The 23,656-nt window shown below is 51.1% G+C and overlaps 1 protein-coding gene across 1 annotated transcript; it reads left to right on the plus strand.

Moving 5' to 3' along the window:
• Positions 1-18,606: 18,606 nt before the first annotated feature.
• On the plus strand, positions 18,607-22,127 carry LOC128838247 (16 kDa beta-galactoside-binding lectin-like). The gene is made up of 4 exons (XM_054030281.1): positions 18,607-18,717; positions 21,100-21,179; positions 21,403-21,574; positions 21,922-22,127. The coding sequence occupies exons 1-4, from the start codon at positions 18,709-18,711 to the stop codon at positions 22,066-22,068; spliced, it is 408 nt and encodes a 135-aa protein (XP_053886256.1). The 5' UTR covers positions 18,607-18,708; the 3' UTR covers positions 22,069-22,127.
• The last annotated feature ends 1,529 nt before the right edge of the window (positions 22,128-23,656 follow it).

The following is a 23,656-nucleotide window of genomic DNA, read 5'->3' on the forward strand; positions in this document are numbered from 1 at the left end:
TTCAACAGCTTTCAAAAAATATTTTGAAAAAGAAAATCTGTTTCAAACCCTGCAGAATAGAAATCCCTTTTAATGTTGATATATTTATGTGTGTGTGTGTGTAGGTGTGGGACATAGTTTTTCTACTTTTTGGACTCACGCTATACCTCACCCACTTTTGGGCATGGGGCTGAGAACCCATGCCAGAGGTTTCTACCAAATTAACCCCTTCTCCATGTTTCCAGCCTCTCTGTCGTACAGCACAACAACACTAAAGAAGCATGAACTGCTCTGAATAAACCGTGATCAACCTGCAAACTTTAGCCAACGACTCTAACCATTTTTATTTTTTGTTGAGTTTTGAAAAATATTGGTTAACATTTTCCTCTCCCATTTTAAATTTTTTTTCCATCTTGTGGTGCTTTTTGGTTCTACCCAGCAAGGAAGATGCTGTGGGGAAGGGTGCTTTCAGGCTATTTCTGGCCCATCCAAAACCGAGAAGCACTAGTAAACTCATGAGCAAACCTGTCCTTGTGAGATTTCCAGCCTAATAAGACAGACACAAGGGGATCAGGTATCAGAGGAGTAGCCATGTTAGTCTGGATCTATAAAAAGCAACAGAGAGTCCTGTGGCACCTTTAAGACTAACAGATGTATTGGAGCATAAGCTTTCATGGGTGAATGCCCACTTCGTCGGATCAGATGAAGCCTTGTCAAACTGGGTGCTTATTCCAGCTGACCCTGCAAACCTTTGGGGTTCCCCCATCACTAATTGGCATACTTGGTAAGAGTTAGAAAGGGACGCGACACTGCTCAAGGAGGGTGATTATGCATTGGCATGCATGATTGACATGTTGGTATGTGCTGTAGGCTGTTTCCCTTGTGTCTTTCTAAACTACCCTCTCCTGGGACTCAGGTTCGTTGACGCTATTTTAACCTATTCCCCAACAATCCAAGAAACTGGGTTTACTAATCCAGGCACAGCTACTGGGCTTGATTTACCACTGCAGTAGCCCTCAAAAGTGTTGGCACATTCTTGAGGTCACACAGTTTGTGCCAGGCCAAGATAGGTAGGCCTGGTACAGGGGCACTGTGCCGCTGTGGAGGGGGGGGGGGTTGGGGAATCATCTCCAAAGGTTGCTCTGTGCTCGTTCCTGGCCTCCACCAATGGGCCACTGATTCTGTCCCATTCTTCACTGTGCTGAGCCCTGTCTCAGCCCCCAAATCCTGCTGTACAGAAACACCAAGGGACCTCACACAGTTGGACTCTGCAGTGCACAGGAGATGCAGCTCACCCATCCAAGATCCCCATATGCTTCCCTGCATCTCCACAAGGGGCAAACTAACCTAGCACAGCACGGGTTTGGACCCCCTCTTTGAAAAAGGCAAGTTGGGACAGCTGCACCTGCAAAACAGATACCGGGGCTGGCTCTTTCTAGCTGCTTCTGCCCCAGGCCTGATAGGTGAGTTCCTGTGTCATTTATCCATGCTGCCAGGAGCTGCTGGTGCACAGGTCAGAAACCATTATATATCAGGGCAAAAAAGCTGGACAAGCAACAGGATTTGCACAAGCTGGATCTATGCTGCGGGGGCCAACTACCAGCAGAATTCAATGCCCGGTGACACGGGGGAGGAACAAATCAGGAACCAGACCTGTGAAAAGGGACAGAATACCTTGAAAGAAGCTGGAGCCTGGGTAAGTGCAATAGCCTGAAAGCAAAGAGGCCTTCGGCTGAGTGGGCAGAAGTAGCGCCACATTCCCAACCAGGGTGGGTGAGATGTAGCACGAGACTGTTTGCACTGCCTCCGGGGCCCTCCGCCACTGCAGAGGAGGAGTAACGTAACTGAAAAATGAACGGGCCAGTCCTAGAAATATCAGCCACCCACTCGCCCTGTTCCTTGGCCTCCTTCCACTGCTGCTCTCTGACAATCCAGTGTCGCTCGGCACATAAGTTCTCATGTATCAATTTAACATCTCATAGCCAGGGCCGATGCAAGGAAGTTTTGCGCCCTAGGTGAAACTTCCACCTTGCACCACCCCCCCCAGTCGTGAGGGGTCCCCCCCGCGGCAGCTCCCCCCCCCTCGGGAGCCCTGCGTCAGCTCCCCACCCCAACTCACCTCTGCTCCGCCTCCTCCCCGAGCACGCCGCCCCTGCTCTAATTCTCCTCCTCCCCCAGGCTTGTGGCGCCAAACAGCTGATTGGCGCTGCAAGCCTGGGAGGCGGGAGAAGTGGAGCGGCGACTGCGTGCTCGGGGAGGAATGCTATAAAAAAAATCGGGGGCACTGCTTTTTGGCGTCCCCAAATCTTGGCGCCCTAGGCAACTGCCTAGTTCGCCTTAATGGTAGCACCGGCCCGGCTGATAGCCTTTAGCTCAGTGTTTCTCAGACTTTTGTATTGGTGACCCCTTTCACACAGCAAACTTATGAGTGTGACCCCCCCCTTATAAATTAAAAAAACTTTTTTTGTATTTAACACTATTATAAACACTGGAGGTGAAGCGGGGTTTGGGGTGGAGGCTGACAGCTCGCGACTCCCCATGTAATAACCTCGTGACCCTCTGAGGGGTCATGACCCCCAGTTTGCGTTAGCTGCTGCCGGATGGTAAGTGGGAATGTCTGTGCAGTGGCAGTGACATTGGGCCGGAGAAATGAGCGCCTGGCATTGGCAATTTGAGACAGGGCCGGCTCCAGGCACCAGCCCAGCAAGCAGGTGCTTGGGGCGGCCAAGGGGAAGGGGCGGCACGTCCAGGTCTTTGGTGGCACTTCGGCAGCGGGTCCCTCGGTCCCTCTCAGAGGGAACGACCTGCCACCGAAGTGCTGCCGAAGAAGAAAGCGGCACGGTGGAGCTGCCGCTGATCGCGATCACGGCTTTTTTTCTTTTTTTTTTTTCCCGCCGCTTGGGGCGGCAAAAACCCTGGAGCCAGCCCTGGTTTGAGTGAGACAGGCAGTTGTGTCTGGCTCAATTCTGCTGATGTGACAAGGCTCTGAAAGAGGGAAGTCTCTCCCTTGCAGCTCCCCGCTATTTGGGAGTTGGGGGGAAACTTATCCAGCAGGGTGAGGGACCTATCCAGGGAGGGAAAATGGTTGAACGCTGGTTCTGTTCCAGCCCAGCTCACATGTGGGTGACTAAGCATTGTCATTACAAACCACTGTCACAAGTCAGTCCCTTCCTTGGCAGTCTAAGCAGAGAGGCCAGTGGCTGAATGGGCCAGGGACCATATAGGAAAGTCAGGTCCTGAAGTTTGGATCTGATTCTGGATATGAACTTCCCCTTGGTTTAGACCATTTGAGAGAAAAGAGCCAGTGGCCAAGCTGAGATCAAGTTTCAAACAGGCTTGTTCTGAACCAGGATTTTGGCTCAGGTCCGTTTCTGATGGAACCTGAACTACGGTATCTCTAGAAGTGACCCCTCCAGTTGAAGGTTCGGACATGGCAGTTTGGGGAAGCTGGCACTGTTCTGGTCCGTTCCCCATTTGTGTTTCTCACAGGGATTTTTGGATGTCTTGTTCCTATTCACACACCGAGAGCTCATGTTGTAGGCCTCTGAAATGACCTGTCATCAATTATGGAAGTCAACCAACTGAGCAAGTCTACTTTTGATGGAGTTTCCTTTAGAAAGTCAGAGAGTGCGTTATGCTCTTGCATAGAGCGATGCACGCAGGAAAAGGAGGCTATCTGGGAAATTTTCAACCACAAAGTTTCTCAACAAAAGCCCCCAATGATCACTTATATTGTTAACAAAAAGTTTTTCCCTTTTCTCACTGGTTCTGGCTGGCTTTTCATGCGTCGCTTTGGCTAACTCTGAGCAGAGCAATTTGAAGCAGCATGCTGTTGAAAATGCTGATGGCTCTCTGTACCCTCCGTGAGCACTCTGCTGGAGATGAACTGGTGGCAGCAGCGGTGTGACATCGGGGGAGAAAAAAGAAAAGTTTAGACATGGCCTACGGGTATGTCTGTCTTACAGCTGGGGTTGTGAATGACTAGATGTATCCACGCTAGCTGTACTCTACCTAGCTTATTAACTACAGAAGCGAGGAAGCCACGGCACAGGTGCATCTCCACACGCTGCTGTTCACACCCTGGCTGCAGTGTACATGCACCCTCTGAAGCCCACTCCTTGTTCCTGCAACCTTTTAGCCCTACCCGTGGCTTTCAGCCCCATTCCTTGCAGCGCCCAGACTGTCCTGCACTGATGATCTTGCAGATAATGCCTGGAATTGTTAGCAGAATGGTATTGTTGGCTGATGACGCCGTGCAGTGCTACCAAAGGCCTTTGCTCATTATCCCGTCCTGTCTCAACGCGTGTCAACAATGTCCTTCTGCAGTCCGCTATTCCCAACAAGAAGGGACCAGCAGCACTTAGAATGAATGCGCCTCTGCTCCGCGGCTCAGCACAGAGCTCCAGAACAGAAAAAGGCCAGTGCATTAAATGGCTGGGCCCCCAGCTGCTGTTATTTTTCATTTCGTCTCTGGAACGGGTTAACGTGCAATCCTTCCACAGAGTCATTTCAATTTTCCTTCCCCAGCTTCCTAATTCCACTGGGCCGGCTGGGGTGGTGCCCACTCAGGGGCAGTCAACTCCAAAAGGACAAGGGTTGCCGCCTGCAGAAAAAGCCATTTTTCTGGCCAACTTCCCAAGCTCTGTGGGGATCTTGGGGTTCCTCTGGAAGGGACACGGGGTGATCCATACAGAGCCCTTGTACCTCCACAGTGGCATCAGCCCCTGCAGTTCTGCTCCTATTTCCCAGCAGCAGGTTCACTAAGGATTCTCCTAGTCCTAGCGCTCTCCTGGACGCAGTTTAATTGGATGAGCCTCACAGCTGCATCACAGTTCCAGGGATTCTCTCCTGAGCACAGGGGGGTGAGACATGTCCCCCGGTCCTGCCCGCAGCCTGCCAAACCCTGACCCACAGGGATCCCTGAACTCGTAGCAATAGGACGCTATTGCAGGGGTGGACTGGGATGCGTGGGATGAGAACCTGCGCATTACTCCCTCTCTTCAGGCATGGATCAAAAGGCAGTTATCTGGCCCCCTGTTACCGAGACATGCGCCCAACTCCCACGCTTGGCTTTCTTTCATCCCTCTGCTCTTGCGACCCCCCCCACCATCCTTTTTTTTAACTTCCTGTCTCCACATTTATGACCTCTTGAATTTCATGGCCTGCAGCCAGAATCCTTGATTCTTCCCAGCATCTGTTTAAACATCTTGTTTCCTGGGGCAGTGCCCTTTGGAACGCTGGCCCTTGGCAGCCCTTTGTTCCAAAGCTGCTGTCACACATCCTCGGATGGCTGGTGTGTGAGCCAGGCCACGCTGGATTACGTAATATGATTATATACATATTGTAGAGCATTTTCTGAGGTCAGGAATAGGCTTTTGAAAAAGCTCCTATTTTCAGGTCTATTTGCATTCATTTGCTTTCGTGATAGGCCTGAAAAGGGAACGTGTCAAATGGGCTCGTTCAAAGAAACGTGTCCTACAATTGGCACGTGTGTTGACTTTTATTTATTTTTCTCTGGGAGCGTGTGTGTGCCTCTGTGCACATGGATACGATTTCCTTGAAATGTTTCAATGCAGACTATATTTCTGTAGCGATAAAGGCGTCAAGGCCAGGTTCTCCCTTATGATCCAACCCTACAGCTGGCTGAAAAATTGAGAGCGGGGGGGAAAAGCGGGAGTCACCAAAGAGATCAAAATTGCAAAGTTGTTTCCATCTACCAGGGTTTGGATCCAAAATTTGTGGGTTATTTCCCTTCATTTCAAAACTTGTTGCTAATTTTTTTTAATCACTCATGTTATCAAAAACATTCTCAGACTGGTCAGCGACACTTTGCTTGCTCTGGAAACTGAGTTTGAAAAAATCCCAATTAGTTCTATCCGGCCCCTTTTCCATGGCTGGAGTGGCACAAAGGGGCTGGATGCCGGCTATAAACGGCCAGCAGCGAATTCTCCTTGTGAGGAGAAACTTTCCCCCGGTCTAATTCCGATAGAGGTGGCTCCCCCGCACCTGTCACATGGGAACGCTAGGGAGGGGATGTGTTTGGGATGGGCCAGAGCACTGGTGCTATAATGGAGGCTGGCCTGACCAAGAGCTTAATCCTGCTCCGTTCAAGTCAACGGGTGTTTCAAGCCCCAAATCAGGGAGCTGTAACTGACTCCTTGACAAGGACTTTTTTTTCTACCACGAGCAACACAAAGGAAATCAAACCTCAAAAACCTGTGTGAGGTCTGACCCGCTTCCCCCTCCCCAGCTGCAAAGGAGAGATAAATGGGGCTTGTTGTGCCCTTTATTGTGTCGCTGCGATAAGGCTGAAAGGGTTATTCAGACATGGGAGGCTTTCCCCCACCGCTTGTGTTTTTACATTCCCAGGCTCTGATCATGCCTGCGCTGTCTTTCCTGAAATGCTCAGTGGAGGACTAGCGGGCTAGGGGCCTTCTGACAAGTGAAATATGACCAGCTGAATGGAGAAGTGAGTTTTATTAGAGCCAGCTGCTGGTGCTTTAACTCATGTGTTGTGCTCAGAGCAGGGCACGGTGGCATGGGGCTAGTCTTACGTAAGGGCAAGCTGCTCTGGGGAGGAGCTCTGACTTCCAGGTAGGACCTATTCCTAATGTTACCGGACACCGCACCTTGGATGTGATCCAACACCCACTGCAGTCAATGGGACCCCCTTCTCCTGGAGGCGTTGGCTCAGGCCCGTAATGCACCTCTCCGACTGAGCAGCGTCATGCGTTCTGTAGCTGACACAAGCGAATATTTCTGGCTGTCCTCCAGTTCTGCTGAAAGCGCTCAGACACTGTGGAAGGTAATGCAGGAAATAATGCTTCCGGCTTATCCGTCATTACGGTTGCGCTTCTAATCCTTGGGGATGGAATTGTGCAAATCTACAGCTATCTTCCTGTAAAGCATCCAGCTATTCTTAGACTAATCGGGGGGTTTGGCTTTGTAGAGAACTCCTTCTGAATGGCAAATGATGATTGATAAAGAGGAGCACAGGTTGTATTTCCTTTGCTGGGGAATGATCTGCATTCTGGTTCATTATCTTAGCTCCTGCTTGGGGATTTACACCTCCTGAGAAGCAGAACAAGGGCCAGACATAGGAGGGCATTCCTCAGAGGCACGCTTCCTCCCAAGACTGCACTGAAGCAGGAGTAATTTACAATTCCCCCCACCCCTCCTTTTCAGAGTGCACCATATTTTCCCCATGTGCAGCCAGCCAACCAGCTCTGCTGGCCAGTTAGGGTGACCAGATGTCCCGATTTTATAGGGACAGTCCTGATTTTGGGGTCTTTTTCTTATATAGGTTCCTATTATCCCCCACCCCTGTCCCGATTCTTCACACTTGCTGTCTGGTCACCCTATGGCCAGTGCACGGAAAGGGGGAGGCGGAGCCCTAGTTCCACCCCTCCCTTGCTCCCTATAACAGCATCTAGCCCCTGTGCTGCCCTAGCACCTAGAGCTAGGTAGCCCCGACATGGTTGGGCATGAAACGAGGGGTCAAAGGTGATGGGGGAAAAAAAATCTCATTTCCTCACTCCCCTCCTCCAGACCAGCTAGTCACAATTAACAAGTCAAATCGAGCCTGTTCAGTCCATACCCAACATTTATGACGGAAGGACCAATACCTGTTTCCTATTCAAAACCATGTGAAGCCGCTGGAATCACAATGGAAGCTAGTTCAGAATCTGGCCTATGTTGTAGAAGTTTGTCACCTGGAATATTCCATTGTCATAGCTGTAAATTCTATTGAGCTGCAAAAGACACACCAGATTTTGTGGTCAGATGTCTTGGGGACCAGGCTATGCAGTTCTTATAGGATTTGTCAATTACAAGGTATCTGGTTACTTATCATTTCTATTGTGGTATCACCTCGGAGCCCACGTCATGGACCAGGGTCCCATTGTGTTAGGTACTGTACAAACACAGAGCAAAAAGATGGTTTCTGCCCCCAAAGAATTTACAATTCAAGGATAAGCCAAGCTACAACAAGCGTATACAGAAGGATGGAGGAATACCAGGAAACAGTGAGATGATACTGGTCAGCATGATAGTCTGTGGTGTCAGCACACCAGCTGCCTAACCAGTGTTGAGTTTATTGCAGGCATCATGGCAAAAGAGAGCTTTAAGCGGGGTTTATTTTCCCATGGCTTGGTGTGCTGCTTAAGGAAAGAAAAGCTGACTCATGATTTGGAGAAAGGTTTAGAATTACACACGGTGAGGTGTCTAAGGGTATGTCTACACTGGCAGAGTTACAGCGCCGGCAGTTACTGTTACAGCAGAGAGTGCTGAAGGGAAACTGCTGTTGTGTGTTCACAGTCAGCTACCTGTGCAATAGCGTGTTCACACTTGTAGCACTTGCAGCGGTATTCAGAGGGGTACACTCTGGGCAGCTATGCCACAGAGCACCTCTTCCTCTTCTGCCGCTAAGAGTTGTGGGAAGGCAGAAGGGGTCATGGGGCATGCTGGGTCCTGTCCCAATGCCCCGTGATGCATCGCTTTGCATCCCAGCAAACCCTGTGCTTTCGTCCGCATCTTTCAACGGTTTGTGTACTGTGCTCTCTGCAGGAATGGATCCCGAACTGCTGACCAGTATGCTGCTCGCTCTCACTAACACGTCACGAGTGGCAGTGGAGTTATTCCTTAAATTACAAAGGCAAGAGGAGTGCGACATTGATCTTGCCACGCGTACTAGCTACAGCATGAGATTGCTTGTGGCATTCACGGAGGTGCTGACCACAAGGGAACGCCGCTTTTGGGCTCGGGAAACAAGCACCGAGTGGTGGGATCACATCGTGATGCACGTCTGGGATGACGAGCAGCGGCTGCAGAGCTTTCGGATGAGGAAAGCCACATTCATGGGACTGTGTGATGAGCTCGCCCCAGCCCTGCGGCGCAAGAACACGAGAAGGAGAGCTGCCCTGCCAGTGGAGAAGCACATGGCGATTGCACTGTGGAAGCTGGCTATTCCAGACTGCTACCGATTGGTCGCTAACCAGTTCAGAGTGGGAAAGTCGACCGTTGGAGTCATGTTGATGGAAGTGTGCAGGGCCATTAATCGCATCCTGCTCCGAAAGACCGTGACACTGGGCAACATGCGTGACATCGTGGATGGCTTTGCACAAATGGGCTTCCCTAACTGCAGAGGAGCGATAGATGGCATGCACATTCCAATTCTGGCACCAGACCACCTAGCACATTAATCACAAGGGGTATTTTTCAATGGTTCTCCAGGCGCTTGTGGATCACCTTGGGCGTTTCACGGACATTAATGCAAGCTGGTCCGGAAAGGTGCATGATGCACACATCTTTCGGAACACTGGCCTGTTCAGGAAGCTGCCAGCAGGGACTTTCTTCCCAGATCAGAAGATCACCATAGGGGAAGTCGAAATGCCCATTGTGATCCTGGGAGACCCCGCCAACCCCTTAATGCCGTGGCTTAAGAAGCCATAAACGGGGCACCTTGACAGCAGCAAGGAGCAGTTCAACAACAGGCTGAGCAAGTGCAGAATGACAGTTGAGTGTGCTTTTGGCCGTTTAAAGGCCCGCTGGCGCTGCCTCTATGGGAAGCTGGACCTGGCTGATGACTATATTCCTATGCTTATTGCCGTGTGTTGTACACTGCAGAATATTTGTGAAGGGAAGGGTGAAAGCTTCACTCTGGGCTGGAATACTGAGGCTCAGTGCCCGGAGGCTGAATTTGAACAGCCAGAGACCAGGGCTATTAGAGGGGTGCAGTGCAGGGCCATAAGGATCAGGGATGCCTTGAGGAAGCAATTTGAAGCTGAAAGCCACTAATATTTGTTGCTAGGCTCAGGATTGCAGTGCTTGTAATGCTAAGGGGTGATTGTGATTGATGCAGCCAATGCAATATGAAGGTTCAAGATAATTATTGCTTTGCAGGGCTCTCTTTGCTTTCAATTAATAGAATAAAGATTTCATTAAAACCAACACAATTATTTTATTAAAAAACAACAACTGGAGGAGAGAATCAAACAAAAAACCGTACCAGCACTGAGGGAGATGGCGGAAGGGAAGGTCCCAGGAGGAGGTGGGGTCCCAGGATGGCTAAAGATTTGTGTATGTCCAGGGATCATATCCAACCTTCTCCTTTGGAGTACAGTGCAGCGGGTACTGAACTTCAGCAGGGCCAAACTGCAGAGGGACAGAGTTTGAGTGCAGTGGGTACTGGGAGTCCGCAGTGCTGGACTGTGACGGGGAGGAGTGGAATGCTGTGGGAACAGACTGGAGCCAGGAGGTTGATAAGAGTGTGTTGGTGGTGTCTGCGGGGTACATGGGAAAGAGTTTTGCGACAGCGGCTGTAGGGGAAGGTGGTCACGCAGCTGCTTGGTTTGCAGTGCTAGTATCGCCTGGCGTGTGTCCGCTTGGCGCTCCATAACGTGTAAGCCGCTCCGCATTCTGGTGTGCCGCGTTCTCCTTTCAGTCCCTCTTCTTGCTGTCCCGCCACTCCTTCAATTCCTATTTTTCAGCCGCGGAGTGCATCATAACGTCATACAGAAAGTCCTCCTTAGTTCTTCATGGCCCCTTTCTAATTCTGCGCAGCCGTTCAGCAGGTGATAAAGAGGGAAACTGGGCTCCCAAGGTCATCTCTGTGAAGTTTAAATGCAACATTTTACAGAAGCGGTATTGTTTGCAACACAGACAACACTGATTCAGTGCTTTAAAACACAGCCGGTAATCACACACCTGTCACTAACTGGCTGATCCCAGGCAAGCACACATGAGCCACAAGACCCCCAAAATGGTGAGTAGCCACGGGGCAGGGTAAATCAGTGTTCCCCAGACTCTGCTGTACACGGGGCATGGGGCACTTGGGGAGAGCCAGCGCTGTAGGTGGGACCTGATAATCACTCCTGTCCCCACACTTTCCACAGGAGGTGATCATTATGGAAGATATCTCACTGCTGAGGGTGAGCAGGGAATCAAGGGAGAGTCTTCTCCAAGCCTGCGGCTTCCGCCCTGGCCCTTATGTGGCTCGCCTGTGTGCAGCAATGGTCCCCCCCGCCCTGTGACAGCAGAGTGGTGCGGGAAAGTTACCCTTAATAGGGCAAGAAACAAAGCAGCTCTGCCAGAGAACCTGTGGTAGCGGATTGCCCAGTATCTCCAGGAGAGTTTCCTGGAGATCTCTGAGGCAGATTCTAGTGAAGTGAGGGAGTCACTCAACATCCTGTTCCACCGCTCAGATTAGGCATGTGGTGTATGTGCATCATACAGACACAAGCCTGCTTTCTGCAACCCTCCTGCCCCCAACAACTCGCCTCAGCGATTCCCAAAATCAAATCCACTTACCAGGGGCCTCCTCTCCTGTTTGCGCTTTGCCAAGCTCCAACAGCTGTGACTGGCTAGCCGCCTCTGGGGTAGAGAAGAGCTCCTGGCTGCATGCATCTCTGACCTCCGAGTCATCCTCTACCTCTGGGTTCCCCTGCCCCACCACATCCTCATCCAAGATTTCCTCCTCCTGGCTCGGTCCACTCTCGACTGGCACAGGAGCCACCAAAGTATCTACAGTGGCCTTTGCAGTGGAGGTGGGGTTGCCACCGAATATCGCGTTCAGCAATTTGTAGAACTGGCAGCTCATGGGCTCAGCACCGGAGCGGCGGTTTGCCTCCCGCGCCTTGTGGTTGGCGTTCCGCAGCTCCTTCACTTTGACCCTCCACTGCAGTGTGTCCCAGTCCTGGCCCCTTTCTGTCATGCATCGTGAAATCTGTCTGTAGGTATCATCATGCCTACAACTGGAGCGCAGCAGGGACTGGGACAGCCTCCTCTCCCCAAATGCTGATGAGGTCCAGCAGCTCGGCATTGCTCCAATCGGGGAATCGCCTGGTGCATGGAGCAGGCTTGGTCGTCTGGAAAGATGCGCTGAGACCACTGCACGTGTCTCCGAGCAAACAGGAAGGGGACTTTCAAAATTCCAAAGGCATTTAAGAGGTGGGGTTCATGGTTGGTCACCTGAGGGCAGGCCAGTAGAGTTCACACCGATGACCAGAGACTGTAATCCTGGTGCAGAAAGCTGTACGGCTCTCATTGTGGTGGTATTTTTTACAGCGCTGCAACTGTGCGGTTTCTGCGCACTAAGTGGCTTGGCAGCGTGCACACCTCGGGAGTTACAGCACAGAAAGCTGCTTTACTGCGCAGAAACTTGCCAGAGTAGACAAGGCCCAAGAAACAAAAGCGCACAGTCCATTTGCCATGGGAAAATAAAGGCTGAGGGAGTGCTTGGCAGCTGCAAATTTATTAGGTGTGCAGAGAGGTTCTAAAGTTAAAGAAACCCAAAAATAACGGTGACATCCACAGTTCCTGTGGGTTGCTAACCCCTTGTTCTGATTAGCAATTCTGTCGTGGGGGATGGGATTTAAACCAAACCTGTGTCAAGCTGGGTCAATATTAAGGAGGGAAATTAAAAAAAAAAAAAGAGGAGGGAATTTTTCAGTATCTTGGAGAATAAGAGCCAGCCAACTCCTTTCACCACCAGTGAGATACTGCAGAAACTGCCTTATAATGAACCTGGTGTAACAGGGTAGCTCACTCTTTAAGGGCTGGAGCTAACCACCCCTGATTACAGAAGGAGCCATACCATGGAGCGACCAGGGTGATTGTCCTGGGATTGGAGACTGCTAGGAGCCAGCAGGCTCTAGCCAGGGTCTTGGGAGTTAGGATGGAGGCAAAGCAGGAAAAGCCTGGGAGGAGAAAGAGAAACTTCTGGTTAGCGTGGAATCCTGGCTGGCCTGGAAAACATGATTTGGGATGTTGGTGAATTTAATAAAGCAGAACCCGAGAAGGGATTGGAATGGACAAAAGTGGGTTTTGAGTTTATTGAACAGGCCAAGAGAGGAAACTGAGGCAGGAGGGCTGTAGGACGACCCCCAACCCCGAGGGGGCTGGCCTGGTTACATCTGGAATGAAGGTGTCCTGCTTCTAACACAGGGGGGAGGTGGCATGTTGGCAAATCCTGCTCCGTCACAGCTGGGCAGCCCTGTTGGCCTCAGCCAGGTTTCACGGGGGTGAGTCAGAGCAGGAGCTGGCTTCTGAAAATAACTCTCTCCTCTTCATTAGGGATTACACAGCCTGCTGAGGAAAAAGGCCTCAGCCCTGTCTACACAGTCTCTCGTTATTTATATTGTAGTAACACCGAGGTGCCCCAGTTGAGTTCAGGTGCGAGGTGCTGCACATAAACATAGTAAGAGACAGTCTCTGCCCCACAGTCTAACTAGACAAGACAGACAAAGGGTGGAAGAAAGGAAGGATTAATTATTATGCCCACTCTACAGATGGTGAATTGGGGCACAGAGAGGTATTGAAACCCTCTGCACATCTGGGCCATAGACTCTCTGTGCCCAAGGCCTGGTCTACACAAAACAATGCAGTAAAAATATGGTGGTCAGGGGCAGCAGCGCCAACTTTCTCCAGTGCCGGTGGGTGCCCACTCCTGGCCCCGCCCTGACCCCACCCCATCCCTGCCCCTGGCCCCGCCCCCATTCCAACCCCATCCCCAAAGTCCCCGCCCTAACTCCGCCCCCTCCCTGCCCCTATTGGATCCCTTCCCCAAATCCCTGGCCCAGCCCCGCCTCTTCCCCCAGTGCGCGGCGTTCCCCCTCCTCTCTGCCCCGCGAATCAGCTGTGTCGCGGCGCAAGCGCTGGGAGGGAGGAGAAGCAGGACACGGTGGTGCATTCGTGGTGGAGGTGGAGGCGAGTTGGAGCAGGGGTGCGGGGTGGGGCCACGGGGAGCTGCCGGTGGGTGCTCAGCACCCACCAATTTTTTTCCATGAGTGCTCCGGCCCTGGGGCACCCACGGAGTCAGTGTCTACGGTCAGGGGTGTGATTTGTTTTACTGATATGATGATCCAGGAACAATCCCAATGTGACTGTAGTTATCCCGGTATAGCTTATTTCGCTTCCTGAACCAGGATAAGCTAGATGGGTATAAGCACTTTTATACGGGTAGAACTGTCTCCACATGAGTGGTGTTGTCCCTTTGATTGTACCAGTATAGTTAAAGTGGCAAAACTTTCCAGTGTAGATGAGTGCTAAGTGATTGCTCCAGGTCACCCAGGGAGTCTTTGGTAAAACTCAAAGACTAACAGATTTATTTGAACATAAGCTTTTGTGGGTAAAAATCCTCACTTCTTCAGTTGCATCTGAAGAAGTGGGTTTTTTACCCACAAAAGCTTATGCCCAAATAAATCTGTTAGTCTTTAAAGTGCCACCGGACTCCTTGCTGTTTTTGTGGATACAGACTAACACAGCCAACTCCTGATATTTGGTAAAACTGGGACTTGAATGCCGCTCTCCTGAGTCCAGTGCCTTTAGCTACAAGAACAGTCTCACCCTCCTGCTGCAAACCCCACCGGGGCAGAACTGCAGGCTGACTGTTTCCTAGTGCTCACAAGGCACCTGTGACGAGCTAAGGGAGTAGAATTCCCTTTGTTACTCCAGTTCTAAGGAGCCACCGAGCCGGCAGTCACCCCCCTCAGCGCAGCTTGTGAAGCATGCCAGCCCCACCCCAGATGTGAACAGATGCAAGGGAGGGTGCACCTTCTGCAAACCCATTTTTTATTTTTACAAGGAACAGGGCCTTTGTCCCACCTTTGTTGTTTCTTTTTCAATTTCAGTCAATTAATAATTTAGAAAAAAAATGCAAATAAACAAACAAGTGGTGCTGCGTGTGGGCGCAGGACAAAGCAACAAAGCTGGGCGTGGGTGCCGGGGAAACAGATGGAGCCTCTGAGGGCGGCTGCTCATCTCGGATAATGGTGATAAATACTAATAGTATTTAGTGATAAATACCACCTAGCTCTTATATAACACTGCTCAGCGGCAGCTCTCCAAGCACAACCCCCCCACATCCTCCCCAAGAGCTGCCTTGTGGCTCCACATGAACCCCCCCTCCAGGCAGTGGCTCCACCAGTGGTAAATGGTGCAAGGGGCCCTTCCGAGCCAGCCCCTCAGAGAAGGGGCTAGGGGGCTGAGGCACAGTCCCAGGAGGTGAGCAGCAGAGGGAGCCCGGAGGGCGCGGGGAGGCAGCCTCCATTTGGATAGCTCTGGCATCCAGCAGATTCCTCTGAAAGCCGCAGGCGTGTGGGGATCTGTGCATTGGGGGGGCTGAATCTCCTGTTCCCCTTGCCCCTGAGGAAACACTCAGGAAACAATTTGCCTGAGGGAAATCCTTACTAGCCCTCTGGTGGGGACAGTTTGGGCCTTTGGGGAGGTGCACAGAGCAGTATGTTAGGGCCTCTGGTGTCTTCAGTTGTGTTTATGTGAGGACTGAATTTAGTGCCACACACAGTGGGAATGTTGCATTTTTCTCCCTGGCAGCAATTGTGGGTGGTTACTCCAGGCACCTTTGCACTGAGGCTTCTTGCTGCAAGGGTGTTACGAGGGGCTCTTTATTTCTTCTCTTTGCCTCTCTGTTCTCCATATCCCCACCCAGCTGGTGTTTGCTCTGAGAGTGACACCTATTGGTCACAGCCAGCAGCAACAGAAAAGCTTGGTCCACTCACTGCTGGTGGGGCTGTCCACCTGGATGGCATCCCCAGGCACAGAGCCACCCCCAGCGGCAGAAGGAGTCTGGGGTGTGGGTGGAAAAGGGGCTTTAGTTTAGTCCCTTTTCCCCCTGGATGGAGATGAAGGTGATGGGTTCTCCCTCCCTTCCCTCATGCGTGATGCAGAGGATACAAGGTGCTGAGCAAATTCTTTTTCACGCGGAGAGGAGGGTTCCCCATCTGTCCTGCTACAAAGCCCTTGGAGGGGATGGGGAGCTGCCAGGGGTCCTTTTCTTTCTCTCACCCTGTGGAAAAGTGGGGAGGGGTGGAGTTCTTCCTTCCCCTCCCCACGGACGAGAGGTTTGTGGAAGAATCTTCTAGGGGGGGAGGGAGCCAGTCTGGCATTGCAGACACTTCCGGATTTCTCCTCTGACCCCGCGCCGAGTGCTTTGCTCCCTCAGCCTGGCATGAGAGCGGTGGCACATTACATTAGCACAGAGCAGAGGGTCTGCTGCTGACCCCGTTCTGGTCCTGAACATCATTCCAACCCCTCGTTGCCACTGGTGCGCTGAGGAAAATCCTCAGTTCGGTTTGCCTCTGCAATTATAAAGCTATCGCCTTGTCTGAAGGAACAGCTTTTAAGGGCCCCGGTAACTGAGGCTAGACCAGCAGGCTGTTCATGAGAAAGATGTGCTTTAACAGTGAAAGCAGTGACACCAGCAAATCACGGCTGTGGCACCACAGGGCCGGGGGAAGGAACAGCCTGGTTTGCAGAGACAATCATGGCAGAGCTCCAGGAATAATGAAGGGAGGGAGCAGAGGGTTAAGGAGAAGAGAAGATGCTAGTGGCAAGGCCTTTCCAGGTTGTTTAGGTCTTGTGCCACATGACACAAAATTCACCAGCATAGCTATTCTGGAATAACTATTCCAATATGATTTAGCTATTCCAGAATAACTCTCCTGTTCTGGGATAGAAGTGACTTTATTCTGGAATAATTACACTGATTTGGCCATGGATTTGAATGTAAAACACCACAAAAACCCGGACAGAATTTATAGTGGGCCGCACACATCCAACCACCACCAATGGAAATCAGAGCACTCAGCCTCATCCACACACAGACTTCACGCCAGTTTAATTAACGTTGGTTTGAAAACCAACTGAGTTCAACTGGGGCAAACCCCCATCTTGAAGCTTTTATATTGGTTTAAAACAGTTTTTAATCCGGTGAGCTTGCGCCTGTAAATTCACTAATGCAAGTTAACCCCCTATAAATCAGACAGGCTGAAACTGATTTGAGTCTCCACACCTTTGGAGAATGAGATGGTTTAACTAAATCAGTTGAAAAACCACACCTTTAGTTAAGCCAGTGCAGCTTTGGTGTGTAGATCAGGTCCTATGGGCTTTGGATCAGGCCCTAAGCAGGCAGGAGATAGGTCACTAAGGCTCCACACACAGAGACCCCTTGTGCCCATGCAAAGCCCTTTGATTTCAGTGGGGCATCTGCATGTGTGAAGCGGCCTGCCCACAGTCCATCTTCTTACATCACAAAGTATAGTTTCCCTCAGTATTTCTTCTAGTGCTTTGTCTGATGGGATGTGGCTTTCAGAAGCACTTCCCATGGGGGTGGGAGAATTTCCCAGCTCAAAAGCAGTACAGGCGTGATTCCCACTCTGTCATGGGGACACTTGGACATTCAGATAACTAAGGTTTGGGATTTGAGGGTGATTAATAGAAGAGGGAGTTTGGGACACTTGAGTTTGATGTAGACCCCACTGGCAGGACATTTCCCTCTGCTATTCAGCCATAAATTCCATAAAGGCCCAGATCCTCAAAGGTATTTAGTTACACTTAACACTGACTGTGGCAGTTAAGTGCCTAAATATCTTTGGGTATGTCTACACTCCAGCCGGGACCATGCCTCCCATCATGTGTAGACTAGACCGATTGATGGGCAGCATCAGCGTGGATGTAGCTAGCCACCTGAGTTTGGTCCCGGAGTGTCAGGCTGGCCCACGCCACAACCTCCACATTGCTATTTTGAGTGCACTAGTCCCTGTCTGGGAAGCTGGCTCCCAGCTGCAGCGTGGATATCTTTGTGTGGATCTGGGCCTAAGTGACTTGGAAAGCCCACGGCAGAGCCAGGAACAAAACCCATCTCTCCCGACTCGTCTTTGCAGAATTCTGATGGGGCCATGACATTATGGCTCTGCCAAGAGACCTGTACAGGGGAATAACGTGTGGTAGCGGCTCACCGACAAACAATCCTTCCCTTGCTGGCTGCATTTCCTTCTGCCACGTCTTTTCCTCAGCTCACACCACAGCCTGGCTCCTGCCCACCCCCGGATTCTAGTGCAGGCAGATCAAAACTGGCTAGGCCACGCTGTGTGAAAAAGCTGGGGGCTGGATTCCCAGTTTGTTTTACTGGTGCCCCACACGAACGGCCGCGATTTTTAGACACACTTTTTAATACCATCCTTGTCTATAGCCATACGTCTATTTAACTGCCAATACCAATAATACTTTGCACTGCTATAGCCCCTTCCACCGAAGAATCCCAGAATGCTTTGCAAGCATCAGGCCTCGTTACACACATTCTGTCAGAGAGATGAGAATTATTTCTCCCATTTTACAGATGGGTAAATGGAGACGCAGCAGCAAAGCCAGGATTCGAAGCATATCCTTTAGGCTCCCACACCCCTGCCTTAGCCAGTATGTTTTCAAAAGCACAACACTGCATGGAGCTGGCTGGGCTCGAACTGTAGGATAGGTGCCACAATAGCAGCTGCTGGAGGGATGGTCATGCATGGACAGGCTGGCTTTCAGTTAGCTAGCAGGGGTGCAGTGAATTGTCCAGGAGCAAACGATTCTATAACTACCATCCCTGAGATTCATGCATGTTCTCTGTCTCTTTAAAGCACACTGGGGATATTGATCAGAAACAGCGCTGCTGCCAGCCAGTGCAAATGCTACTGCTCGGCTGAAAAAGCTCAGTCTTGCAAACCAAATACTGTATTGATGCTGGTCTGCTATTCTCTCTTTGTATGCCTGAACTTTGGAAGAAGAACTGACTCTCCACCAGCCCCACCCACCCATTTAATCATGTGAGCTCTTTGCTGCCCAGGCCAGCTGTTTAAAGGCCCCCCGTAGAGATAGTGCTGAGTCACACAGCTGAAGCTTGGAACTGGAAAGCAAGCAGTTGTCCTAACTTTGGTGGCTTCAGTCAGCAGCATGGAGTGTGTGAGTCTTGTCTTGTCTCTTTGTAGCGGAGATTGTTGAGCTGGAAAGGGTTCGGGTTTTACTTGCAAGACAAGGGGATAGTTAGCTAGGTGTGGAATCCTGGAAGGTTAACTGCCGGTGAGGGTGTTTGGGAGAGTTGTGGATCCCATGCTGGGTGACCAGACTTCTGGTACACATACACCCCACTCATGTGACTTCTCTCTTAAGGCTCCCCCAGGGTGAGCTGCAGGGCTCCTATTCTGTTGCATCATGGAATAGAAGAATTTCTCTGAGGGGAAATGTAGGTATTGGGTTGGGCCATAGGTCAGCGAGAGTAGGAAAATGCATGATTGGACTATAACGTTGGCGGGAAGGAACACTAGAGATGGATGAATTTTTATTTTGCAAGATATTTCCAAGTAGCTTTTGTTTTGAAGTGTTCACGACGGGCCACTTATTATTTATGTTGACAGTTTTCAGCACTTGTAGTGTCAGTAACTATACTAATGTTTCCAATGTCTTAGACAGTCTGGAAAGAATATCAAAGTACAATTTTTTTTCTTGTGAACTCTTACAAAAAACAGTTGTTGAAGATTGTAAAACATTTCATGCCTGTATAAAGCTTTTTTTTTTGTTCTTTTAACTTAAAATAAAACCCCTTCAACTCAGCCACTACAGGATAGGGGCAGGTCATCGACCCAACCTTGGCCTTTCAGCCCTCTCTAACTCAGAAATGCCGCTCTTAAATATTGCCTACCTTCCTCAGTCTTGGTGGCTGCCTCCTCCCTGATTCTGCAATCCGACCATGTTTCAGCCTGTGCTCCAGAAACAGAATAAAAGGGGATGACTAGGGAGCCAGGATAAGTAGGGCTTAGATACTATGGTGATAAGCTGTTTAGCAATCTGCAGATAGTAGCTGGTCTGACCTCAGCATTCTGGCGAAAATGGGAGATCTGGACAAAACAGAATAGACTGTGCAGGTGGCTGGATATCCTCTTGGCTGATCCAACTAAAATGAGGACAGTTCAAGTTTCCGGAACAGCCAGGGCCTAGGGCAGCTCCACTAAATTGAGAGATCTGGCCTCTCCATTCGTCACTGACTCCATGTGCCCTGTAACACAGGGGTTGGGAAGGTCTGCCTGGTGGTGAGGGGGGAAGAGAGAAATGTCGCAGCTGTTCCTAGGCTCTGAACTGTCTCGTTCCCACCTCCTGGAGGAGGGGGTAAAAGGGAAATCTGTATCCAAATGAGGGAAAATGACCCTCTCTCCAAAACTGGAGGAGGTGATACTGGTGCAAATGCTACTGTTTCCACTGGTCTAATGCAATATAACCCCGGCGGTGACAGGTCTCTGTCTTAAGGTCATTACTGAGGTATGTTTGGAGCTAAATTCCAATAGTTCCTCAGGTGAGGGCACTTGTGTTTCTGATGCAGGGGATGGAATGGGGCCTCTGTCCAGACGCAGGCTGGATATAGAGGTTGTTTATCTAAGTCACCTCCCTTCAGGATTAGCGGCTGCCCCTTGCACGGGGAGGGTGGCCCCTGGTGGAGACGGGGTAGCGATGGGCTGAAGGTGGGTGTTTTCATGTCCTTCATTTCCTCCTCTGCAGTGGAGGCTGGGATGTACGCAAGCAAGCTGGCTGATGGGCAAGCGCTTTCAGCTAGCAAGCCAAGCCCCACTCCAGGGCTTCCAGTGCGCAGGACCAGCGTCTAGACAAGACAGTGTGCACAGCAAGCTGGTGGGCTGTAGATTTGCACCATGGCTGGCCGCACAGTAACAGCCATGGCTTTAAATGGGGGAGGGGAGATTAAAAGAGGGTTAAGTCTCAAATTCCTGCGGGCCGGGGAAGTTACCGCTAAAGGGTCGGGTGCCTGAGAAATGAACAGTGGCTGCTTTTAGACAGGCAGCCAGGGAAAAATGCTAGTCAGACTCCCAGGGAAGAATTGAGCCCTCTTAACTCCAGTGCAGGGAAAGCCTAAGTGGTGGCAGGAGCAGCCGTGCAGGCTTCCCGGTGTGTGTTACATCCCCAAATCCCCATGGGCTGCAGCTAACGAGGGCACCTCTAGCCCAGTCTCTGGCCCATTCAGTCCTTGACCTCTGGACAGACTGCTAGCCATCAGGCCAGTTAGTGCCTGTGGCTGGGATCACTTGGAATCCTGCCCCATGGGAACTGGACGGAGACCAACAACCCTCATTTCATAGGCCACTGAACTGTGGTTGCATGTTAATGATTCTGGTCGCTGACTGACATCGGGGCTGGTTTGGAACTTGTCTTGCCTCCAGGTCACACTCAGCACTTATTTCTTGTGTCCCCTGTGGTATTGCCCCTCCCTTCAAATCGAGAAAGTAGGTCTGTTGTTCCCTGAGCGGGCAGGCTAATATGTTTGTGGCTTGACTCCCTAAGGGACTGGTTGCTACTCACTTGAATATCCAGGCTGGAGAGTGCATCAAAGTGAAGGGGAAGATCTTGCCGGAAGCCAAGAGGTGAGTTGGGAAGCCTGGGAGGGGTTAGATGTTACATCATCGTTTAGGTAACCACTGGGGATTGACTTCTTCCCTTAGCACATGACAAGGGTAGGTGCTAGAGGTGAATCTGCCGCTGGACATCTACAGCTCTCTCTGTTGCATTACAGAGATGATGGATCCGGACTCCGGTGGGAGGGGCTGCGTAGTGTGATTGTTTGTCTGATTGTCTCTTCCACGCCAGGTTTGCTGTGAACGTGGGGAAGGACCGCAGCAACCTGGTGCTGCACTTCAACCCACGCTTCGACAGCCACGGGGATGTGAAGGTCATTGTGTGCAACTCCATGGAGGATGGGATGTGGGGGACGGAGGAGAGGGAGACGGACTTCCCCTTCCAGCAAGGTGACAAGACTGAGGTGAGGGCCCAGGAGTGGGGAACAAAGCTGTGCTAAGAGGACACTTGATTTGTGGAGCCGGGGTCCTTCTGGACCCAGGGGTTCCTAGCCCTACATTCCTGCAGCACTTTTCATGCCATAGCAAAGCACTTCACACTAATTAAATAGACCTCTCTTCAGGCGAAGGCACCAGTGAGGCCCCTTGAGATTTTGGGGTACCCTCTAGCCAGTTCTCCCCCTCAGGACAGGCACTAGTCGAGGGAAGAGTAGCTAATGCTGTCTGGGGAGGCTCCTGGTTAACACAGGTCTAAGAGGTGATGGGGATTGGCTGCCTGCGTTGTTGGTTCTAATGTGCCTACTCCTTGCAGATCTGCATCTCCTTTGACACAGCAGAGCTGACCGTGAAACTGGCTGGTGACAAGGAGATCGTGTTCCCCAATCGGCTGGGCCTGGAGAACATTGAGTACCTGGCTGTGGAAGGTGACTTTGCCATCAAAGCCATTAAGTTTAGCTAACTGCTTAGTCCTATTCCTTTCACCTACCTGCTCAGTGAAATAAATCTAAACTTGCCATGTCGGCTCGCTCTGTGCCATTTCCTCTGCTCTAGCCAGCTTGCCTCTTCTGCACTAAATAGGAATGGCTAATTGCACCAGGAGCCAACACTTACCTAATCACCAGCCTGAGACACCTATTCCCCACTTCAAGAAAACTGATGGTATTCTAACAGTCCTGCTGCTGCCCTGGTGTAAATGTTGCCTCTTAGCTCAAAGAGGCAATTAACGCCACTCATCTTCCCCCCTGCACCTCCCCATGAACTTCTCACTGGCAAAGGATACTGCCCCCACCTCCTGCAGTGATCATCTGCTCAGCTATTTAAATGCAGTTGTGGCATTAGGGCTGAATCCCTGAGTTGGTTGGCTGTCCTAGCTTGCTGGATTTCAGGCAGCGTACAAGTCCTACCTCTTTGATAGCTGGGGTTGTTAGACCAGGAGGCACGACAGGTAGGTATGGTCTGACTGCAGTCCTGGACAAAGTGGCTCAGGCTTTGAAGGACTGCCTTTCTCCTCACAACTCTACTAGTGGTGCTCCTCACTGGGAGGGAGGGCAGCATAGGAGTCTCTTATGGATCTCCTGCCCAGGGGAGAAGGGCGGGGGGGTTAACTAGGCAGGTGTCAATGGGGACTTGTCATTGGGAAAGTGCTCCAGCTCAGGGCTGGGGAGACCCTGTTGGTGGAATGGGGCTCTGGGAGTGGGAATTAGAGCGGAATGAGAACCTGTGAAATACTTTAGGGTGGGTTTTTTTTTTTTTTTTTTAAACCACTCTAGTAGTCAATTTCGGGGGGGGACGGGACACACCAACTCTGGGAGACTTTTTAAACTATGTCTGGTGGAACTCAAAGGATGGGGGGTGGGGGGAGAGCATGCTACTGTTCCCACCTTGCTCTTCTCGCTTCGGCTGACTGAAGTGTTGCTTAGCCACTGCCAGAGGCAAGGTTTCTTCTTGACTCGGCTAAATGCCCTCTTCCAGCTAGTGCCCCAGCCTCCCTCACAGCAATGTAGCCAAATAAGAGTGGGATGGCTGAGGAGCCTCTGTGGCCACTACACACAGCATTCTGAGATTGTGGTGGTGGTCAGCACCACAGCAATATGGGGGCAGGGGTTAGCGCTGACCTCCCCAATAAGCAGAGAGGAGAGGAGCTGGGAAAGGCAGAGAACAGACTGAATGAATGCAGCTGGCTAGTTGTTCTCCTGTCTGTGCCCCTGAAAAGTGGGAGAGGAGTCAGGATAGGGGCTAATCCTGCTAAACTGGGACCCACTCAAACTGCCTCTCCATATCACCTGCCTTTGCCCTCTGACTTAGGCATGCAGCAGGAATACTTACAGCAAAACTGTCTGCTTCCCCACAGCCCAGACTGAACTCCCTCCCGGCTGCTGCCTCGAAGCCAAGAAAATACCCCTCTCCCCAGAGCTGGAGGAGACAATGCTGAGGCAACTGCTGCTGGGTCCTCTGGCCAAATAAGGCCCAATCATGCCTTGGCTAGGCCTTCAGCTGAAGGTCATTATCAAAGATGGGGGTTCCAGGAACATTCTGGCTGCGCAGCT

Source organism: Malaclemys terrapin, chromosome 5 (genome assembly GCF_027887155.1).
Source record: "Malaclemys terrapin pileata isolate rMalTer1 chromosome 5, rMalTer1.hap1, whole genome shotgun sequence".
Lineage (NCBI taxonomy): Eukaryota > Metazoa > Chordata > Testudines > Emydidae > Malaclemys > Malaclemys terrapin.